Source organism: Salmo trutta, chromosome 23 (genome assembly GCF_901001165.1).
Source record: "Salmo trutta chromosome 23, fSalTru1.1, whole genome shotgun sequence".
Lineage (NCBI taxonomy): Eukaryota > Metazoa > Chordata > Actinopteri > Salmoniformes > Salmonidae > Salmo > Salmo trutta.
The window spans coordinates 27034870-27059281 of record NC_042979.1 but is presented as its reverse complement, the minus strand read 5'-3'; the positions used below and the strand labels follow the sequence as shown (position 1 = coordinate 27059281).

General features: G+C 44.4%; 1 protein-coding gene across 3 annotated transcripts in view; it reads right to left on the bottom strand.

Moving 5' to 3' along the window:
- Positions 1–24412, bottom strand: part of LOC115159684 (erbin) — a 145901-nt gene that overhangs the window by 61438 nt on the left and 60051 nt on the right. For all 3 annotated transcript variants that reach the window (XM_029709643.1, XM_029709645.1, XM_029709644.1), the window contains exons 3-4: positions 7634–7831; positions 4892–5009 (exon numbers count right to left, since the gene is read on the bottom strand). In XM_029709643.1, the coding sequence (XP_029565503.1) occupies positions 4892–5009; positions 7634–7822 (307 nt within the window). In that variant the 5' untranslated portion in view covers positions 7823–7831. The remainder of the gene's footprint in view (positions 1–4891; positions 5010–7633; positions 7832–24412) is intronic.

Below are 24412 nucleotides of genomic sequence, written 5' to 3'. Positions count from 1 at the left end.
GATCACCCAGCAGTGCTATTTGCAGAGTTAACTCCAGGTAAATGTTGCAATTCTTCAGCCATTCCTGAACACAAGACCAAAAACAAGCTACATATGGACAGTACCAAAATAAATTATCTAGTGATTCTATCTCTACGCAGCAAAATCTGCAGAGCTGGGATATCTGAAGAGGCTGGTGCACTATTGCTGCAGCTACGGATGGCTGAGAGCGATTTGTGTAGTGAGCAGACGGAGGGAGAAAGCGACGCCAAGACTGGCAAACTTGTAGAAGCCACAATGTTATTTATCATCCCATATAACAGTGCCTGTCTTGACTGGAGTAGACTAAAGAAGGTAGACGGCTGTAGTTAGCTAGGCTAATTTAGGCCACATGCTGTGCTTTCTCCACAAACCCATTCAGAAAACAACAGCCGCCTCCTCCTCATTTCGCTAACTTGCATTGCATCTTGCAATGCTTTAGTGTGAACTCTCAGTGATACACATACAGTGCCTTGCGAGAGTATTCACCCTCCTTGGCATTTTTCATATTTTGTTGCCTTACAACCTGGAATTAAAATAGATTTTTGGGGGGGTTTGTATCATTTGATTTACACAATATGTATATCACTTTGAAGATGCAAAATATTTTTTATTGTGAAACAAACAAGAAATAAGACAAAAAAACAGAAGACTTGAGCGTGCATAACTATTCACCTCCCCAAAGTCAATACTTTGTAGAGCCACCTTTTGCAGCAATTACAGCTGCAAGTCTCTTGGGATATGTCTCCATAAGCTTGGCACATCTAGCCACTGGAGTTTTTGCCCATTCTTCAAGGAAAAACTGCTCCAGCTCCTTTAAGTTGGATGGGTTCCAGCTGGTGTACAGCAATCTTTAAGTCATACCACAGTTTCTCAATTGAATTGAGGTCTGGGATTTAACTAGGCCATTCCAAGACATTTAAATGCTTCCCCTTAAACCACTCGAGTGTTGCTTTAGCAGTATGCTTAGGGTCATTGTCCTGCTGGAAGGCGAACCTCCGTCCCAGTCTCAAATCTCTGGAAGAAAGAAACAGGTTTCCCTCAAGAATTTCCCTGTATTTAGTGCCATCCATTATTCCTTCAATTCTGACCAGTTTCCCAGTCCCTGCCGATGAAAAACATCCCCACAGCATGATGCTGCCCCCACCATGCTTCACTGTGTGGATGGTATTCTCGGGGTGATGAGAGGTGTTGGGTTTGTGCCAGACATAGCGTTTTCCTTGATGGCCAAAAAGCTCCATTTTGGTCTCATCTGACCAGAGTACCTTCTTCCATATGTTTGGGGAGTCTCCCACATGCCTTTTGGCAAACACCAAATATGTTTGCTTATTATTTTCTTTATGCAATGGCTTTTTTTTCTGGCCATTCTTCCGTAAAGCCGTAAAGAGTGTACGGCTTAAAGTGGTCCTATGGACAGATACTCCAATTTCCGCTGTGGAGCTTTGCAGCTCCTCCAGGGTTAACTTTGATCTCTTTGTTGCCTCTCTGATTAATGCCCTCCTTTCCTGGTATGTGAGTTTTGGTTTGCGGCCCTCTCTTGGCAGGTTTGTTGTGGTGCCATATTCTTTCAATTTTTTAATAATGGATTTAATGGTGCTCCGTGGAATGTTCAAAGTTTCGGATATTATTTTATAACCCAACCCTGATCTGTACTTCTCCACAACTTTGTCCATGACCTGTTTGGAGAGCTCCTTGGTCTTCAAGGTGCCGCTTGCTTGGTGGTGCCCCTTAGTGGTGTTGCAGACCCTGGGGCCTTTCAGAACAGGTGTATATATACACTGAGATCATGTGACAGATCATGTGACACTTAAATAAAGTCCACCTGTGTGCAATCTAACTAATTGTGTGACTTCTGAAGGTAATTGGTTGCACCAGATCTTATTTAGGGGCTTCATAGCAAAGGGGGTGAATACATATGCACGCACCACTTTTCTGTAGTTTAAAAAAAATACTTTTTGAAACAAGTTATTTTTTCATTTCACTTCACCAGTTTGGACTATTTTGTGTATGTCCATTACATGAAATCCAAATAAAAATCTATTTAAATTACAGGTTATAATGCAAAAAAAAAAGAAAAATGCCAAGGGGTTGAATACTTTTGCAAGGCACTGTACCTATTTGATGCTTTGATTGAGCACCATAAACAACAAGCTACACACTGTAACGGGTGTCAAGTGGAGTAGACCAAGGCGCAGCGTGTTTAGTGCTCATCTTGAAGTTTAATGAAGAAATAGAACACTTTACAAAAAGAAACAAAATGACAACCAAACAGTTCTGTCAGGAAAATCAACTAAACAGAAAGTAACCACCCACAAAACCCAAAGGAAAACAGGCTGCCTAAGTATGGCTCCCAATCAGAGACAACGATATACAGCTGTCCCTGATTGAGAACCATACCCGGCCAAAACAAAGAAATACAAAACATAGAAAAAAGGACATAGAAAGCCCACCCTAGTCACACCCTGGCCTAACCAAAATAGAGAATAAAACCCTCTCTATGGCCAGGGCGTGACAGTAACCCCCACCAAAGGTGCGGACTCCGGCCGCAAAACCTGACTCTAAAGGGGAGGGTCCGGGTAGGCCTTCCTTATGGCGGCGACTCTGGTGCGGGACGTGGACCCCGCTCCACCTTCGGCTTGGCCCACTTAGGTGGCGCCTCTGGAGTGGGGACCCTCGCCGCCGATCCCGGACTGGGGACCCTCGCAGCGGGCCCCGGACTGGAGGGCGACTTTGGCAGCTCCGGACAGGCCGGCCAAAGGTGCGGACTCCGCCCGCAAAACCTGACTCTAAAGGGGAGGGTCCGGGTAGGCCAGGCCGGCCGACTCTGGCAGCTCCGGACAGGCCGGCCGACTCTGGCAGCTCCGGACAGGCCGGCCGACTCTGGCAGCTCCTGACAGGCCGACCGACTCTGGCAGCTCCGGACAGGCCGGCTGACTCTGGCAGCTCCGGACAGGCGTCAGGCACAGGACTCACCAGGGTGGGGAGACATGCAGGAGGCCTGGCTCTGGGAGCAGGCACAGGACTCACCAGGCTGGGGAGACTTGCAGGAGGCCTGGCTCTGGGCGCAGGCACAGGATTCACCAGGCTTGGGAGACTTGCAGGAGGCCTGGCTCTGGGCGCAGGCACCGGGTAGACCGGGTCCTGGAGATGCACTGGAGGTCTGGAGCGCACGGCCTGCACAACCCGTCCTGGCTGAGTTGTCACTGTAGCCCGGCACGGGCGAAGCGCTGGCACAGGGCGAACTGGGCTGTGCTGGAGAGTGAGGGCTGCTGTGCGTAGAACAGGCGCAGGGTAGGCTGGACCTAGGAGACGCACTGGTGGCCAGATGTGCTGCGCCGGCGCACTTCTCCCTGGCTGGATGCCCACTCTAGCACGGCACTTGTGGGGGGCTGGTATCGACCGCACCGGACTGTGCGTGCGGATGGGTGAGACCGTGCGCACTTCCGCATAGCACGGTGCTCTCCACATCAACCGCTCCCCACGGTAAGCACGGGGAGTTGGCTCAGGTCTATTGCCTGACTCCGCCAATCTCCCCGTGTGCCCTCCGTGTGCCCCACCCCCCCAAATAACCTCTCACTCAATGTCAGCAAAACAAAAGAGATGATCGTGGACTTCAGGAAACAGCAAATGGAGCACCCCCCTATCCACATCGATAGGACAGCAGTGGAAAAGGTGGAAAGTTAAGTTCCTCGGTGTTCATATCCCCGACAAACTGAAATGGTCCACACACACAGACAGTGTGGTGAAGAAGGCGCAACAGCATCTCTTCAACCTCAGGAGGCTGAAAAAAATTGGCTTGTCACCAAAAACCCTCACTAACTTTTACAGGTGCACAATTGAGAACATCCTGTTGGGCTGTATCACCACCTGGTACGGCAACTGCACTGCCCACAACCGGAAGGTTCTCCAGACAGTGGTGCGGTCTGCACAACGCATCACCAGGGGCAAACTACTTGCCCTCCAGGACACCTACAACACCTGATGTCACAGGAAGGCAAAAAAGATCATCAAGGACAATAACCACCCGAGCCACTATCTGTTCACCCCGCTTCCATCAGTACAGGTGCAACAGAGCTGGGACAGAGAGATAGAAGCTGTTTTTCAATCTCAAGGCCATCAGATTGTTAAACAGCCACCACTAGCACAGAGAGGCGGCTGCCTACCTACAGACTTGATATCATTGGCCACTTTAATAAATGGAATACTAGTCACTTTAATATGGCCACTTTAAGAATGTTTACATATCTCGCATTACTCATCTCATATGTATGTATTGTATACTGTATCCTTTACTATCTATTGCATCTTAGCTGCTCTGTCACTGCTCATCCATATATTTTATACTTATATATTCTCATCCCATTCCTTTACTAGACTGTGTGTATTAGGTTTGTTGTGGAATTTGTTAGATATTAGGTTTTGCTGTAGAATTGCTAGAAATTAGCTGTTAGATACTGCTGCACTGTCGGATCTAGAAGCATAAGCATTTTGTACACTCACAATAACATCTGCTAACCATGTGTATGTGACCAATAAAATTTGATTTGATTCTGTTTGCCCTGACAAGGCATTGTCAACTTTAACATTTTTTTCTTTAAGTAAGATGGCTCTTCAGTCAAACTCCACTATGGAGAGCCCTAAAGTAAATGGTGAAGATGAGATAGTACTAATGTTCAGAATAACTACTACCTTCTAAAGGGAAAAGGGGTAGACTGCAACTCTTAAAAGTGCACAACAAAACCATTCTGGTCATACTTTTGTATTGAGAGAGTGGTCATTCTGGTCATACTCTTGTATTGAGAGAGCGGTCATTCTGGTCATACTCTTGTATTGAGAGTGGTCATTGTAGTCATTCAGTGGTCATTTTGCTTACTGTTCTTGCTGACGTCCAGCTCCTTGAGATTGATGAGGTTGGCGATGGCCGCGGGCAGCACCGTGAGGTCGTTGTCTGGCATGCTCAGCCGGTGGAGCATCTGGCAGTTGAACAGTTGCTATGATGGGAGGGAGACAGAGAGAAATTGAGAGAGAAGGGGGAGAGAGAGAGAGAGAGAGGTGGGGAGAGCGATAGAGAGAGAGAGAGAGAGAAAGAGAGAGAGAGAGAGAGAGAGAGAGAATAAGACAAGTAGATTTCACAGTATGACTCAGGCAGGAGTCCGGTTTGTAAAGAAAGCTACAGTTCATTCACAGCAAATGCTGACTCAGTCCCAAACACTCAGAGAATAATAGACTGACTAAGTGTGGGGGGAAAGGGGAAAGCACTGGGCTGCATTGTGGATTGGCTCTGTTCAATCGGCACGATACTCTCACCTTCCGTAAACACTAGTGACGCACCGATATGACCTTTTTGGCCGATACTGATATCCAATATTTTCCGTGACCCCAAAAAAAAACGATACCGATAACCGATATTACATTTTTTTGTGGCCTTTTAAGCATTCTAGTACAGTTAAATAGCTAACACACACACATGGACGAAGCGGCTTAAGGCACTGCACTTCAGTGCAAGAGGCGTCACTACAGTCCCTGGTTCAAATCCAGGCTGTATCGCATCCGGCTGTGATTGGGAGTCCCGTAGGGCGGCGCACAATTGGTCCTGCGTCGTCCGGGCCGTCATTGTAAATAAGAATTTGTTCTTAACTGACTTGCCTAGTTAAATAAAAGGTTACACACACACCACACTGACCAAAAGGTTATTTTGTTGGCATTTACGTATGTCCCCATTACCAGTAAAACATAATCAAAACCTATTTCTTTCACTTACTTGCTGTGCTCTTTAGTTGTTCATTAGTTCAGTCGTTTCATTCTCAACCAGGATTTCTATGGAAAGCCGTCTGGGTCTTTGCGTGTCAAATAACACGACATAAGCCTTCCCTGTAGCTCAGTTGGTTGAGCATGGTGTTTGCAACGCCAGGGTTGTGGGTTCGATTCCCATGGGGGGCCAGTACAACAAAAAAAAAAAATTATGAAATGAAAATGAAATGTATGCATTCACTACTGTAAGTCACTCTGGATAAGAGTATCTGCTAAATGACTAAAATGTAAAATAATCTGTATAACTAGCTGTCATCATCTAAAATAACCCTAATTTATAAGACAGTTCTTATTTGATTAATGGTGGTCGGACCCATCTATGTGAAGCTAGCCACAATAAGGATTAGCCACAATAGTGTACTTTGCGGTTAGCCTTCAAAATAAAAGTATTGCATAATTCTACTATTTGCATTCATTTGCATCACTGTCAATGACATACTTTTATTTTGAAGGCAAACCGCAAATTCCACTATTGTGCCTAATCCTTGTTGTGGCTAGCTTCACAACACATAACCCGGTCCGGTCGAGCCTCACTAGCCAAATGAAGGTAGCTGGCTACTTATAACGTTAGCTTTGGGCAACAGGGTTAATTAGCTGTCTAGCTATTTATTTTCATGAACTGAAGTTCATTTTCAATAGGCGAATAACAAGTGGCAACCTAGCTAATACTTACTCACAAGAATTCCTAAATCATCAAACAAGAATAATGAAAATGACTGCAGTTTCTACTGGTCATTGTTTTCAGGCTGGTTGTATTGGTGCTAGCTAGGTACCAAGCTAACGCTAGCTACCCCAGAAGTTGCGGTCAAACAAATAATGCTTTATTACCAACACGGTACTGTAAACACATCATTCGTGGCCAGTGTTTGCTTGTTTGCAGACTTTTTTGTACAGCTTTGACAGTACTACTGTATCTTTTTTGACATGCAAAGACCCAAACGGCTTTCCATAGTATGTATGTCGTGAAGCTATTCACATCGACACTATTACTATAACTTTGGTAGGGCAACATCTGAAAAATAGCGCACTTGGTAGTGTGTATCGGTGCTCAACCAGTCGGTGAAAGCCAACATCACCCACGACAGAGAACGGTTGATTGTCAAGGGCAATGAATTCCATTATCTTGGCTTTAATGGATTTCGCCTTTGAGTTGTCTCGCTGAAATTTTCTTACTCTTTCAAATGACTGCTCGACTTGTTGACTGCTCAATCCACACAGCAGACATTGTGGGCTAGGTTAGGAATTCTGTGTTGCGTAACATTTTACGTGGCATTATTACGTCATGTACCTACGTTATATAGGTATGCACAGTACCTTTGACATCGGTTTTTAACATCGGCGTTAAACTAGACATCGGCCGATACCGATGTTGGCATTTTTTAGCTAATATCGGCCGATTCCAATATGTTCGCCGATATACCGTGCATCCCTAGTAAACACTACAGTCATCCTTTGGTAATGCACTCAATGTTGTTGTTGTGAGCAGCAGGAGGATAAGGCCCAAATGAAATCAGAAGCTGCAACTTGATCAGTCCATAAGGATAAGGCTATAGGTCTTGATTTCATTATGTCACTCTACTGAGATACAATGTTTGCCAGGGAGAGCAGTTACTGCAATTTTGACAGGTTCATGTTTATAAACCATTATATAGCTACATAACAAGACCACCTTTCCTTATAACACAGTCATAAACAATGTCAGGGATTTGTGTGGGTAATTCATTATAAACCTATTATGAACGTGTAGGTCTGTGTGTCCATCTGTGTGTGTGTGTGTGTGTGTGCGCATGTCTCTGCTTCTTACTTTGGGCAGCTCCTCAATCTGGTTGGCGTCCAGATAGAGCTCCTCCAGGGTCTTCTCGAAGCTGAAGATCTCCTTAGGCACTGTCTCCAGGCTGCAGTGGGAGTAGTCCAGTGACGTCACCGTTTCCTCTTCCCCCCGCAGGCAGCGGCATGGCACCAGCCGCACAAACAGGTTCCGCTTGCTCGACATCCTCAGGCACTGCAGAGCGAGAGGGGGAGGAGAGGAGAGTCAGTGTCAAGACAGGCCAGTAAACTACTGCTGCTTCTTGGGGCAAAAGCTACTACAGGTATCCTCCTAAGCCGAGAGATAAGTGTCAGAGTTAAGTAATCAAACAGGAAGGGGAGTCAGACTCTGGGTGTTTTCTAAAAGGGAGGGAGATGTGGTCAACAGCACAACATCAGGTTGGTTTGGGGGTAACAGTTTGTTGTATGGTTCTGCTCACTTCAATAACAGTCCAAGAGGTTTTACCACCAGTTACAATGAGGATCTAAGGCAGTATACGCTATGATAGCTTGTTTACCACAGCCCTCTTGAATTACTGGCATAAATTACATTGTGAGCAGTTACATAATCGTTTGTTCTCAGGGTCCATATTGACATGTAAGCAGGATCTGCAATGCATGCTCATTTAGGCTACAACTGTGTTGCATTGACAGTGCCAGAACAAAGGGCCAGCTATCATCAACACAATGCCCTCAGAGCATTGATTAGTGTGGAAACTCATTACAGATAAATGGGCCTCTTTAAAATCTCTTTAGATTTTACATGTGGATCCAAAGCATCACTGGATAATGAAAGCAAGCTCTACAACAGTATCACATTACTTCCAATACAGCTACAGAACCACAGCACAGTAGGGCAGTGGCACTCATCGGCCCAGAGACAAGGGTCCTATCTGGAAAAACAAAGCATACCTCATGGACTTGCCTCCCCGACTCCCCATTATTTTAACTGAGGTATATACGGTGACAATTAGCTGGCACTTCCGCTGTTGCTCATCAGTGCAGTGACAATGTATCTCCATTCAGTGGATGAGGACATTAAGATACACCTATCTAAGACAAAACATATGAAAAGGTCAGAGGCCTAGTACTGATCCCTGTAGCATCTCATTAAGGTGTAAAAGCTGTCTGACAAGGCATTGATAAACAACAAACATGTGTTCAGTGTTTCTCAAGCTTTTTTAATAGCAGGGAGTGGAGCGCTAGTGTCCTTCCTCCATGAAAGACTGCTTCGGCCTATTGCCCTATCAAAACACTTGGGAACGCACTAAATTGGTGTCAGCTAACCATCTGAGAGACCGCTCAGCATCTTCTCAGGGACCAGTGCTGGTCCGAGGACCTGAGGTTGAGAAACATCTAGAAGGTGAAAGTCGACAGAGCATCTGCTCTTTGAGGCCAGAATACTAAATCTAAATCTCAGCTATTCCTTCCTCCACTAATGGCTGTATTACTGCAATCTCTACTATTGTGAGAGCCTCTTGTTATAAAAAGGAGAGAGCAGTTCCCCTTGGAACGCATCCAATGAAACACCACTTTCAAGCAGGCATAGCAAGCAGCCCATTCAGCAGCTCAATAGCGCAGATGGCTGTAGGCCTAATTGTGTTGTAGCAAAGGATGAACACCAACAGCATTGTGATGCGAGTCATCCTCCAGAAAATCCAGTTCCTTGACTATCGTCTTTTGTCATGGAACAACAAAGTCAGCCCAGGTATGAAAGGGCTGAAATTGTGTATTGTACTAGTTATACTCGATTGCTCGTCCTTGAGGGACAGAAAACCAGAGGAAATGAATGTGAGGATTGGAAAGAAAGAATGGCTTTTGTTTTCTTTTCAAGGCACGCTCTTCACTTGCTTATTTTAAAGGGTCCACATGATTCACAGTGGATATTATGGGTCTGATAAGTCTTTGGACAGAGTTGGCTATGGCTGGGGGCTTTATGGCAGTACAGTATTGCACTATGGAATGTGCTCTGGTTAATGGAGGCCTTGTTCACTGGAGTGTTTAGAGAATATGACTTTCTCCTCCTCCCCCTCATCTTCAGCTGTGAACCGCATCGTAGCGCAGACTGTCTGATTCCCAGAGTCTGCGTGTGTGTGTGGTGATGTAGGGCTAGTGCATGGCCATCTCTAAGCTGTAGAGACATAGGTCTGTCAGCTCCCCGCCATGATCTCCTGGGTTAGAAACTGTATAAGGCTTCCACTGCCACCGCTTCTCACTGGATTACCTACAATCACACTAATGGCCACATAATTCAGGGAGAAAAGTGAGCAGAAAAGAGAGAAATAAATAACATGAAAAGTGAGAGAGAAATAAAAAAGGAGAGAAGGGTGGAGAATCGTAGCCAGTGAGTGACTGACTGACTGAGTGCAAGTAGGATGCTAGTATGCAAGTTTCAGATAGAAAATAATAGAGTAGCCTATAATAAGATGGAACGAGAAGGCCTAAGTGAGTGAAAGTAGGCCTGTCTCAAGAAGGCCTCTTCTTATCAGTCATAACACACACACACACACACACACACACACACACACACACACACACACACACACACACACACACACACACACACACACACACACACACACACACGCGGCTGGGCCACTGATGTCTGTCAACACGGAGGGCTAAACACAGTGAAGTTAGTGGCTTGGAGTAAAGTGGTCGCAGCCGTACATAACACTCAGATTACAAATATTTCCGGGGTTTCCGAGGAACCCATGTACCAGTCAGTACTGCCCAGAAACTCATCACCATACTTCCTTCTACCCGCTCTCGATTCTCACTCTCGCTTCTCTCCCTCTCTCTGACCTACTGTTACTGAAAACTATCCATATCATCATTTACCAAGGGGTTTTTCCAGATAAGCTGGCCTGTCAGGACCCAATAATTGGCAGACTGAGGATTATTTACTATTAACCTGTCAGCCATTAACAGCTGTAGTGTGCACACACACGCACACTCACCTGAGTAATCAGGTATATAAGAGGGGAGGTGTGTGTGTGTTAGTGATGGGAATTTTGGCCCATTCATCCTGCTTCAATATATCCACATAATTTCCTTTCTCATGATGCCATCTATTTTCTGAAGTGCACCAGTCCCTCCTGCAGCAATGCACCCCCACAACATGATGCTGCCACCCCCGTGCTTCACGGTTGGGATGGTGTTCTTCGGCTTGCAAGCTTCCCCCTTTTTCCTCCAAACATAATGATGGTCATTATGGCCAAACAGTTCTATTTTTGTTTCATCAGACCAGAGGACATTTCGCCAAAAAGTACGATCTTTGTCTCCATGTGCAGTTGCAAACCATAGTCTGGCTTTTTTATGGTGGTTTTGGAGCAGTGGCTTCTTCCTTGTTGGGCGGCCTTTCAGGTTATGTCGATATAGGGCTCGTTTTACTGTGGATATAGATAATTTTGTACCTGTTTCCTCCAGCATCTTCACAAGGTCCTTTGCTGTTGTTCTGGGATTGATTTGCACTTTTCGCACCAAGGTACGTTCATCTCTAGGAGACAGAACACGTCTCCGTCCTGAGCGGTATGGCGGCTGCGTGGTCCCATGGTGTTTATACTTGCGTACAGTTGTTTGTACAAATGAACGTGGTACCTTCAGGCGTTTGGAAATTGCTCCCAAGGATGAGCCAGACTTGTGGAAGTCTACAATTTGTTTTCTGAGGTCTTGGCTGATTTGTTTTGATTTTCCAATGATGTCAAGCAAAGAGGCACTGAGTTTGAAGGTAGGCCTTGAAATACATCCACAGGTACACCTCCAATTGACTCAAATGATGTCAATTAGCCTTTCAGAAGCTTCTAAAGCCATGACATCATTTTCTGGAATTTTCCAAGCAGCTTAAAGGCACAGGCAACTTAGTGTATGTAAACTTCTGACCCACTGGAATTGTGATACAGTGAATTATAAGTGAAATAATCTGTCTGTAAACAGTTGTTGGAAAAATGACTTGTGTCATGCACAAAGTTGATGTCCCAACCGACTTGCCAAAACTATAGTTTGTTAACAAGAAATTTGTGGAGTGGTTGAAAAACGAGTTTTAATGACTCCAACCTAAGTGTATGTAAACTTCCGACTTCAACTGTATGTATTTTATTTCTTTTTTGCATTTTTTGAAACAAGTCATTTTTTTCATTTCACTTCACCAATTTGGACTATTTTGTGTTTGTCCATTACATGAAATCCAAATAAAAATGAATTTCAATTACAGGTTGTAATGCAACAAAATAGGAAAAACACCAAGGGGGATGAATACTTTTGGAAGGCACTGTATTGTATTGACAATATCGCAATATTATTTTTGCGCTAGGTTGGCTGTACCTGCACCAAAACTCCAGTATTTTCCCTTCATAGCCTGTTCTCCACCTTCTTTTTAAATAGGGAGCCAATTGGTTTTCAGCACTTATTTTCATGACTGATCAAAACCCATTTTCTTATGGGGCTCTTGTCCCGCTGCAGCAGACATATGGTAGAGCAATTTGTTTAGAACATCGAATCACAATAAAATCATAGTTTCGAATCGCAATACATATAGAATCGTGAGAATGGCAATAAATATCGTATCAGCACCTAAGTATCATGATAATATTGTATCTTGAGGTCCCTGGCAATTCCCAGAGATGTCGAGAGATGAGTTTGGATTGGTCACCACATAGCACGCTTCTGTGTATTTGAGCTGGTCAGTATATCTAGGTAATCCTGTCTAACGCGGCTTTTTTTATGTGTCGCGTAGTAAAACTGCATAAGTGTTGCTCTCCACTTTCTGGAGGACTGAGAACTGAAATCAGTGGAATTCGAGTACGATAGCTAAGGAGATGGAGAAAACACCTGTCTTCGGATTACATCTTCAAACTAAGGTCAACCATGGCATCCGACAGGAGACGCGTCCATCCATGATGTATATGGGTAAGATAGTCTATCTAGCTACATTTTCAGATATTACAAATTTCTAATTTTGACAGAAAGTGGTTTCACTTCAAGTTAAAGTGTACTGTTAGGTAGCTAACGTTAACTGTCTGGCTCGCTAGCTAATGTTACGTTTATGAACGTATTATTCGTATCTCGGGCCATTTGCTTGGCTAGTTATAGCCTAATGTTAGCTAGCTAACGCTGGACCTGGTTAGTTAGCTACCTGCAGATTCATGCAGGGTGGTAATGTCATGAGTTGGAAATATGGTTCGTTGTTTAGCTGGCTAGCTAAATTCAGTCTGGTCATCTACTCCAATTTCAGAGCACTCTCGTCTGAGTGTGCCAGAGTGCAGAATAACGGATGAATTTACGAACGCTCAACACCCGTTGAATATGGCCAGTGTCAGTAAACGTCGGCAAAAAAGCATGCATTGAATCAAGCTTCAACGGAAGGTATGCACAAAAATATGATGCATGCGATTAAAAAATTACGCAACATTTCTTGAAATCAATGGCGGCCATTATTTGAGTTGAAGCGAGAGAAGATGCACTCCAACTTCGGAATAAAATGTTGCCTATTCACGTCTCAAATGCTGCCCGACTACAATATTTTATCTTGATACTGTATGTTAATAAATACATGCAGTGTTCCTTTTGGCATGTTTACCAGCCTACAATACCCACTGTAGTGTGCCTAGATCGCAAGCCCATAGTAAGTAAATAGGGCTAACTGGCTAGCTACTACTGTTAGCTAGCCAGATAGCCACAAAGAATTGACATCTACCTTGCATAACATTGTTTTAGGTCATTTTGCCTGTTTACCTAGCTGGCTAGCTAGATTATTATCTTGGATAGATATGCCATTCCTCTAGTGGAATGAGTCCATAGGCCAGCAGGAGACTTGACCCTTACTTGTGGAGGCCAAAGCGATCCGGTGGGAAAGGCGTTGTTTAGTGAGCACATTACATGTGTGAGGTTTCACCCAGGAAACAAACAACTGATCACATTTTCTAAATCTCGTAGTCTAACCGTTGATGTCTGGAGAGGAAAACGGTGGGGGATAAAAAGCTACCAGATCAAGGGGAAGACAGTTAATAATCTTAGGGATAAAGGCGGGGTTAGGCCGCAATGATACCCTATTGTTTCCGGGTGCAAATTGTACACATGACGAGTGCACTGAGAGTGCGTGACTGTCACTTACACGCTTGGCGGAGGCCAATACTAGTATTAGCACGGTCTTATATGAAAGCATCTTCAGTTCCACCTGATCCAGAGGCTCAAAAGGCTATTGACACAGAGCATCCCATGACGGGGCAAGCTGTTTAGACACCAGACGCAAACGACGTGCACCCTTCATAAAACGGGCAACAAGGGGATGTTGCCCCACTGTCGTGCTCCCAAAACCCACATGATCACCCACATGACATAGCTGCTAGATATACCTTAATAGTAGAAAAAGCCTTTCCTTTTCTAATAATTCCTGAAGAAACAACAGGATTACCGGGACAGAAAACTGAAATGGCACTGTCAGTGATTTAGAGCACCATTCTTCAAACACGCGCCATTTACAATTATAAAGGGACCTGGTGGAGGAGGCTCTAGCACTCTGAATAGTCTAAATTACATTTTGGGGAAGCCCGGTAGTGTTCAAGTTGAACCATACAAAGGCCAGGCCCAGAGTGCCAACCGTTCCGGGTGAGGATGGAAAAATCTCCCCTCGCGTCTGGCACAGTAGGTCCCGACACAGTGGCAGGGCCACGGATTACCGCATAGTAGTTGAGTGATCTCCGCTAGCCAGTGTTTCTCTGGCCAATGTGGCGCTATTAGTATGAGAGATAGACCCTTCTCCCGCACCCGTAGCCACTGCCTTCGGTGCATCCCGATTCCTCAGGGAAAAGAACAGTGTATTCTCCATTGATGCATTAAGATTGACTGCTGGCATGCCAAAGTGCATCCAAACTTGATTGGCTACCTCTGGTTGGAGTTTCCACTCTCCGTACATAGAGGGTTCCCCCTGGAAAGTAAATCTGCCACCAGATTTAGTACTCCCGGTACATGAGTAGCTCTCAGTGACTGGAGATGCACACTGCTCCACATAATCAGTCTATGTGCCAGTGTGTGTGTAAGTGAGAGGATTACAGTCCCCCTTGTCTGTTCATGTAAGCCACAACAGTGGTATTGTCTGTTCTGACTAGAGCATGACGAAAATCCAGAAATTGGAGGAACGGCTTTAATGCTTGGGACACTGGAAGGAGTTCCAGGTAGTTTGTGAGTAGAACGGAGATGGGGGGTCCCCCACACCCCGTTGACTGTTCTGCCCTCGTGAGTCGCATGCCAACCCGAGAGAGATGTGTCCATCGTGACGATTCTTCTGGACAAAACAGTGCCCATCTGGGCACCATGTGACAGAAACGTCCGGTGTCTCCAGGTGTGCAGTGCTACCATGTAGTATATGGAGATCTGTACACGGTGATGTTTGTGACGTATTGGGCTCAGACCTAGAGAAGCATCACAGCGTTAAAACCCCATCATATTCAAACGTCCTAATGGAATGACTACTAAAGCCGATGCCAACAAACCTAGCAGCCTCAGGCATGTTTTGAAAGAGACCAGCTTCCCTCTGCGAAACAATGCCCGGCAATCTTGGAATGTTCTTATACAGCTGAAGTCGGAAGTTTACATACACTTAGTTTGGAGTCATTAAAACTCGTTTTTCAAACACTCCACAAATTTCTTGTTAATAAACTATAGTTTGGCAAGTTGGTTAGGACGTAATTTTTCCAACAATTGTTTACAAACAGATTATTTCACTTATAATTCACTGTATCCTAATTCCAGTGGGTCAGAAGTTTACATACACTAACTTGACTGTGCCTTTAAACAGCTTGGAAAATTGCAGAAAAATATGTCATGGTTTTAGAAGCTTCTGATAGGCTAATTGACATCATTTGAGGTGTACCTGTAGATGTATTTCAAGACCTACCTTCAAACTCAGTGCCTCTTCGCTTGACATCATGGGAAAAATCTAAACAAATCAGCCAAGACCCCAGACAAACAATTGACCTCCACAAGTCTGGTTCATCCTTGGGAGCAATTTCCAAACGCCTGAAAGTACCACGTTCATCTGTACAAACAATAGTACGCAAGTATAAACACCATGGGACCACGCAGCCGTCATACCGCTCAGGAACCTGACTCAGTTTCACCAGCTCTGTCAGTAGGAATTAGCCAAAATTCACCCAACTTATTGTGGGAAGCTTGTGGAAGGCTACCCAAAACGTTTGACCCAAGTTAAACAATTTAAAGGCAATGCTACCAAATACTAATTGAGTGTATGGGAATGTGATAAAAGCTGAAATAAATCACTCTCTACTATTATTCTGACATTTCACATTCTTAAAATAAAGTGGTGATCCTAACTGACCTAAGACAGGGAATTTTTACGAGGATTAAATGTCAGGAATTGTGAAAAACTGAGTTTAAATGTATTTGGCTAAGGTGTATGTAAACTTCCGACTTGAACTGTATATCCATCGCCTCTGGTGAGCCATCTGGGACACCGACCCCCATGTTAGGGTTCTGTTGACTCAGGCGTGCTAGCCTGCGATGGAGGCTCTTCACAGTGAAGAGCGGACAGGAGCCAGGGGAGGCTAAGGCTTCCTGGACATGTTGCAGCCCATGGCAAGCGGAGCACACCGAGTGGGTGTCTTTGGCCGATATCTTGTTTCCACAGGCGCAGATTCGTGCCGGGACCTTCTCCTCATTTGGGATGGGAGATGCTTATGTTGCCATTGCTTGGATGCTATGTTTTTAACTGTCATAAAATAAATTGTGTGGTAGGCTAGTACGATAACCCAATAATCGCTAGCTATCTCTTACTGTGGCACTCGGTGTGATGGCCGGATATTGTTTCCGAAACAACAGAGTTTGGTGTAACTAGTAAAAAACTTTTGTTGAAGTAAAACCACAAAAGCTAGCTAGCGTGGTGGCTAGCTTGCTAACAACTAGTCACTGGTACAGCTAACTTGGTCGTGAACGAGATAGCCGTGTCACAGCTGTACCTGTTCCTCCCGCTAATAATTTTCCTCTAACTATTGTCACCACCGCACAGTCCAGAGAATAGCGCCCGGCGAGCGAGTTGTAAGCTCATGTCTGTGGACAGTTTAGCTAGTACTGGAAAACACAATCATGTCGAGGTAAGCTTTCTGATGAAAAGCGAGAAGAGGTGTTTGAATGACTCAGAGATGCTGCGTTGGACTTATTATAAGGTAGGACAACACCCTTCCCCGGCACACACATCTCAATCAATCATGGCAGGTGTAGTGTAATAAAGGTTCCTGATGAATACGCTGGGGGCATACCCCATAAGTGAAATACCGGAACGAATACTTGAAAGAGAACTGAAGAGAATTCTCTTGGGAAGTAGTACGGTCGGCATTTGATTGTGAGGTATTCTAGGTCGGATGAACTAAAGGACTTGAGTTCCTGTATGTTATCACAATCACACCATGAGTAGTTAAATCATGAAACATACACCCTCGCCCTTCTTCTTCCCGGAGAGATATTTATTCCTGTCCGTGCGATGAACTGAGAACCCAACTGGCTGTACGGATTCAGACAGTATATCCCGAGAGAGCCATGTTTCTGTGAAACAGAGTATGTTACAATCCCTGATGTCTCTCTGGAAGGAAATACTCGCCCTGAGCTCGTCAACTTTAGTATCCAGAGACTGAACATTAGCGAGTAATATACACGGAAGCGGTGGGTGGTGTGCGCGCCTCCGGAGTCATACTAGAAGTCCACTGCGAAAACCTCTTCTCTGCCGCCGATGTTTTGGATCAGCCTCTGGAATCTGTTCAATTGTCCTGGGGGGGTATGCACAAAGGACCCAATTTAGGAAAGTTGTATTCCTGGTAATGCTGGTGAGTTACCGCTGCTCTGATATGCAGAAGTTATTTCTGGCTGTATGTAATAACACAAAATAAATTCTGGGCAAATAATGTAAAAAAAAATGCATATTGCAAAGTTGCCGAGGAACTAGAAGCACGGCTGCCCTATCTGTCGGCGCCATCTTGTATACCTCATTATAAGCTGTAGACCATGATCTACTATTTACCAATTTAGTTTTCATCTATATTTTTCGTAGAGAAACAAGAAAATGCTCATACAAAGGAGGCGGTGCAGGGAAACTGAAATCCATCTTACCTAATTTCTACCAGCATGTCACCAGTGCAACTAGAGGCAAAAAAAAACCTCTAGATCGCCTTTACTCCACACACAAAGCTCACCCTCCATTTGCCAAATCTGACCATAAATCTATCCTCCCGATTCCTGCTTACAAGCAGAAACTCAAACAGGAAGTACCAGTGCCGCGCTCAATACGGAAGTGGTCCGATGAAGCGGATACTAAGCTACAGGACTGTTTTTTTTATAGCACAGACTGGAATATGTTCCGGGATTCTTCCGATGGCATTGTGAAGTCACCAGCTTCATTAATAAGTGCATCGACAGCGTTGTCCCCACAGTGACTGTACGTACATATCCTAACCAAAAGCCATGGATTACAGGCAACATCCACGTTAAGCACGACAACACCTCTTCCCCCTCAGGAGGCTGAAAACATTTGGCATGGACCCACAGATCCTCAAAAAGTTATACAGCTGCACCATTGAAAGCATCTTGACTGGCTGCATCACCGCTTGTTATAGCAATTGCTTGGCATCCAGCTGCAAGGCGCTACAAAGGGTAGTGCGTACGGCCCAGTACATCACTGGGGTCGAACTCCTTGCCATCCAGGACCTCTATACCAGGCGGTGTCAGAGGAAGGCCCTAAAAATTGTCGAAGACTCCAGCCACCAAATTCATAGACTCTGTCTGCTACTGCACGGCAAGCGATACCGATGCACCAAGTCTGGAACCAGCAGGACCCTGTACAGCTTCTTCCCCCAAGTCATAAAACTGCTAAATAGTTCAATCGTTAACGAAATAGCTACCTGGACTATCTGCATTGACCCTTTTACTCATCCCATATGCTGCTACTACTGTTTATTATCTGTCACTTTATTCCTAGTTATATGTACATATCTATCTCAATTACCTCGTACCCCTGCACATTGACTCAGTAGCAAAGTTAACGCAACTCACTGTATATTTATTATTACATGTTTTACTTTTCTATTTCTCTATATTCTTTCTCTCTACATTGTTGGGAAGGGCCCTTAAGTAAAATTTTCACTGTTAGTCCACATCTGCTGTTTACGAAGCATGTGACAAATGCAATTTGATTTGATCTAGTGCTCGTCTGTCCCCTCTCCCCAGACCCTTACAACCTAACCCTAGGGGGAGCTAGAGACTGGGTGTCCCTGGCTGTTCCCCAAATGGCACCCTATTCCTTTTATAGTGCACTACTTTTGACCAGGAAATAGGGTGCTATTTGAGAGTCATCTCGGATCTGTTCAAAAGAAAGGAGGAAGGTAGTCGGTAAGTAGTATGTGCACGTGTGTGTGTGTGTGTGTGTATGTGTGGTGTGTGTGTGTGTGTGTGTGTGTGTGTGTGTGTGTGTGTGTGTGTGTGTGTGTGTGTGTGTGTGTGAGAGAGAGAAATGTGAGGTCTTATGTGACAGTATAGTGTTATTTATAGCAGGCAGTAGTACTCATCTGATTAATATGCTGGAATGTGATTAGCCTATAAATCTTACAGTCTTATGAAAGGAGCTTTTTTATCCTGATACTGTAGGCTTCTGCAGTAATGCTGCCTGCCTGCTGGGTCAATGTCGAAACTCTGCACCCAGAGAATTAGGCCCAAAGAAAAGGGAGAGAAAAAGAAACAAGGGGAGGAAAAAAAGGAAGGAGAAAAAGCTAGAAAACATCCCGTGGAAGGAGGGCTGCTGGATAATAATGGAGTCATCTCCATCTGGCACAGAAGAAGAGAGGAAAGAAAAGGCTACTTCTTCCGTGTGAAGGAACAGCAGTGTGCCTGCCATTGGCTAAAAGGCCTGGCTGCCCTGTGGTTTCATGGTTTGACTGCAGACAATGCAGTCTACTTGACACTTGTTCATAGACACTATAGTACATTTTCATTGAAACGTCTGTCATGCCAAACAATTCTTTAGAAGATGGCTAAAGTAGAAACAGACTAGCAGCCATTTTAAAGCAAAGCTGAATGAAATCAAAATTAGGCTAATGTTAGGTGACATTAGATCTGGTCTACTTGTTCAGGTTGTGATCTCGTCATCTAGACAAAGGGTTTTTGATTAACTTGAGGAAGGCATGTGTCAAGACGGTCACGCGATGTGATGGGGTGAGAAGATTGAGGTGGCTCTTGTGTGAAGAGCTCTGGAAAACAAGTGTGTGTTTTCAGGTGTGTTACCTCTATGCTACTAATGATGGAGGTGTGTGTTTTTCACTGTACCCTGATGTGCGTTACCTTTGCACCGGAATTCGCCACCAGTGGGCACAGCGGGAGAGGTGCAGTCAGCTCCTAAATAATTCAAGGGAGGATACTCGGTTGGAGGCCCACACGCATGGATATAACCTAGGCTAGTTTGAGCTTTGGGGGTACAAGCCGGATTGAAAGGCTTCAGGTTAATGTTGCATTATGGTGGCTGAGGCGAGTTCCCTCCATTGCAATGTACAGCTCTTTGAACATTGGAATCAAATCCGTACTGGTGGGCATCCGCAGCCTAAAAAAAAAGACTGACAGGCTGTTAGTCAACAAGCCGGATTCATGCAGTGTTTACATTGAATCATTTTGTTGGACAGTGTATACCATGTGTATCCTGTACATATGACTAATAACACTTGGTAGGGCTACTACCACAAACACACACAGTACATATGCACCTCCAGCTCTTCCTCAGCTTACCACTCTGCCCAAGAACACAACCGCACAAGTCTCCACCGAGGCACTTGAAGATGTGGGAATCCACTAGAAAGGTTCCAGAGTAGAGAAAATGGAAATGAATTTAAATGGAAAGATGACACTGTTGTAAGTATTTGTGGCAGGGGCATGGGCCTAGCGGAACAGGCTCTTCCAGTTTCCAGCCCCTTCAGGTTTTGGTTCTCACCAGTGTCCTCGATTCTCTGCGGTCTTACGTGACCGGGGGAAAACAAAACCATGATTGTTTTCCTTTGAATTGCTGGTAAAATGAGGCTAAGTAATCTGATCTGGTTGACAAACACAAAGTGCATTCGCTTTACAACATCTTCCTCTACCTCTACCGTCCACATACACTAACCTGCCCACACCAGGCTGGATAGGAGACTAGAATATCTCTATCTCCCTCTCACACACTCGGACGCTTGACACACACGCATGCTGTAAAGATCCCTTTACGATTGGGTTTTCCATTTAAAGGATTTCCCTAACACCAAATTATGTTTCTGTCAATGGCGCAACATTTTCATACATCTCTTTCGTTCATTCGCTCTCTCCCCTTCCTACTTTCGTCCTCCTCCCACCCAGTCTCTCATGCCTGTTTCTCTTTGTCTAAACAGAACATCTATTTCAGGTCTGTTTTGTGTTTTCATTTTTTGCCATGGAACATTTTTGGGGATACTGGTATCGTCCGGCCATCCTATATGGCCCAACTAACAGCCACCCTCATAACACTATTTAGCCTAGCTTACAAGATAAGATTTCCAATACTGCCTAAATTGACTTGGGTACGCCTTCATTTCAATTTCCTTTGAGATGCTTTTCATAATTACTCTGAATAATAATTCCCACTAGGTTATTGCCCCCAGGCAGAGGAATGCAGCCTTATAGAGTTCACCTCATTGGCCCAGGTTCTCAAAACGTACGGGGTCTCCGGGATGTCACAGCAGCCCACAGACCGATGATGATACACAGGCACAGGATCGGTCAATCAAACGTGAAGACTGCATGAATCAGGCTGGTTGACTAAGAGCCTGACAATCTTTTTTTGTAGGCAGTGAATGCCCACTGTGTGTGGGTCCTTTCTGACTTACTACTAGCAGTAACATAGCGATGGGCAGTACGGACAAAAGTCCATATCACGATAAATTAACTGAATTATCACTATAACGATAAACTGAATGATACGTTTATAACATTAAAGGGGGGGTTAGCCCTTGTGATTTGTTTTTAACTAGTTAACATCCTACTGATTAATTTCATGTCCCCAAAAACGTGCATAAACATAGTGACTATAATGTAAGGCGACGTGGTCAAAATATCATATCACAATATTTAAATATTTTTAATAATAAAAGTTCTAGGTTCGCTTTATGAGTAGCGCATGACCCTAGGGTGGCAACAAATATATTCTAAGTAATTTAAATGGGGCTTTCTCCAATCAGATTGAACAGTATAAAACAATCAAACTTCAACCAAAAATAATTTTCTGCATTTCCTGCACTCATGAGATCATTTCCACTCTGCCACGTAGTGCTGCACGAAATGGGCAAAAAATCTAGGCCTTATAAATATTGCAATTACAATTTGATTTTCTATTTAGAGCAAAACACTTGGGTGAACTGTTGGAATCATGGAAAAAGAATATAATAGTGGGAACTTTGAAAACAGTGTTGTTTGACATGACAACGAATGAAAAAGCCAAGGAGGAGTTATTGTGACAGGTGTTGGTCAGTGTTTCCTAGGGGACCATATAATCTTTGGTTACAATAAATGTTTTTTTCTTAGCTACTTCATGTATCTATTCATGCCTTTCCTAATCCTCTTTGATTTAGAAGATACTGTTGCACAAACAATATGCTGATTTAGGTCAACACCATGCCTGGTATCAGGCACTATTAACTAGCTACGTTTGCTCTGACTCAGTACATTTATTTCCTAACTAGTTAGCCAGCTAACTAGCGATTAGCATTAGTGGCCAACATTTTATTTTTGCCACAACTTGCTAAAAAAAGACAAACTAGCTGTTTGCAGACAGTAAGAGAGGTCTTCACAGATCCAACTGAATATCCCAGACCCGGACAAGTCAGTTAAAATTACACATACTCGAGACCCATGACAGTCATATCAGATCCAACCCAGACCAGTGACAATATTTTGTATTCTGGATCCAGGCCCGCTCAACACTGAGTCAACATGTAGAATTTAAAGGCACGTTACACTTAAAAATGTAAAGTTTGTCTGATGTTTTCAGAATTCAAAAGTGGTCTTCTGTCAACAAATGTCCCCAAATGTAGACCATGTAGACCATTGCACAAAATAGTATGCAGCATCATCTGGATATGTAGTCCAACATTCACTTTCTGCTACCATTTCTGTCAAGTCGTCTACGCAGACAGTTTGAAGCTGTGTGCGTAGATATAATAAATCCAACGTACGCACCACACCGAACGCACTGCAACTGCCTCTGCAATGCAATGCTGCAAGGCAAACGCAGTGTTTCATTGGAAATGAATGTAATTCTGGTGTACCAAAACGCAATGACGCTGTCGATGTGATTGAAGTGCTATACTAGCTGTCTAGTCTGTGTTTTGTAAATGTGCAATAACCAAGAACCCGATGATCACTGACAGAGCTCCAGAGTTCCTATGTGGAGATGGGAGAACCTTCCAGGAGGACAACCATCAATCAGGCCTTTATGGTAGAGTGGCCGGACGGAAGCCACTCCTCAGTAAAAGGCACATGACAACCCGCTTAGTTTGCCAAAAGGCACCTAAAAGACTCTAACCATGAGAAACAAGATTCTCTGCTCTCATGAGACCAGGATTGAACTCTCTGGACAGAATGCCAAGCGTCACGTCTGGAGGAAACCTGGCTCCATCCCTACAGTGAAGCATGGTGGTGGCAGCATCATGCTGTGGGATATTTTTCAGCAGCAGATGAACAGAGCACAGTACAGAGAGATCTTTGATGAAAACCTGCTCCACAGCGCTCAGAACCTGACTGGGGCGAAGGTTCACCTTTGTACAGCACAATGACCCTAAGCACACAGCCAAGACAAAGTAGGAGTGGCGTCAGGACAAGTCTCTGAATTTCTTTGACTGGCCCAGCCAGAGCCCGGACTTGAACCCGATCAAACATCTCGGGAGAGAGCTGAAAATATCTGTGCAGCAACGCTCACCATTCAACCTGACAAAGCTTGAGAGGATCTGCAGAGAAGAATGGGAGAAACTCCCCCAAATACAGGTGTGCCAAGCTTGTAGCGTCATACCCACGAAGACTAAAGGCTGTAATCGTTGCCAAAGGTGCATCAACAAAGCACTGAGTAAAGGATCTGAATACTTATGTAAATGTGATCCATTTATACCAACAGCGTATCGACCAAACAATCGACTAGTGGACTAATTGGGGTCAGCCCTACTTTGAATGTTCTAGCAATCAATTGTCCCATTAACAATCATCCCTATTGGCAAACATTTAATTTCTCTAGTAGGGCCCTGTAGGTTATTTATCGTAATGAACAAAATCAGCAACATTTTCATGATAAGTGGTCTGTGTCGATAATTTTCGGTTTATCGTCCCAGCTCTACAGTAACACAATATTTGTCTCAAGGTAAGCTAACCACCAGAGCACTGGCCAGTCACACTACATTATCTCCAAAGGCCAAAGCCACAGACAGAAAGATGAGATGAGAAGAGGGAGCACATCAAATCACACTGAATCTCATCCACAGATCTAAATGCCAATGGGGTGTCTATTGCACAGATAGCCTACTCCCTCTGCACAACACACACTGAGTGCTTCATCTGTTAGAGCAATGCAATATGAAATGCAGCTTTTGAAAGAGCATTAGCCTACGTTAAAAAAAATCATGCACTTGACAAATAAGAAAATACAAAATCACGAGGCGGCCACAAATGTTCTGTCTTTCTTTTTCTGAGAGGGCAAATGTTTATCCTAGTTGGCAGACAAACATACAGATTATTCATC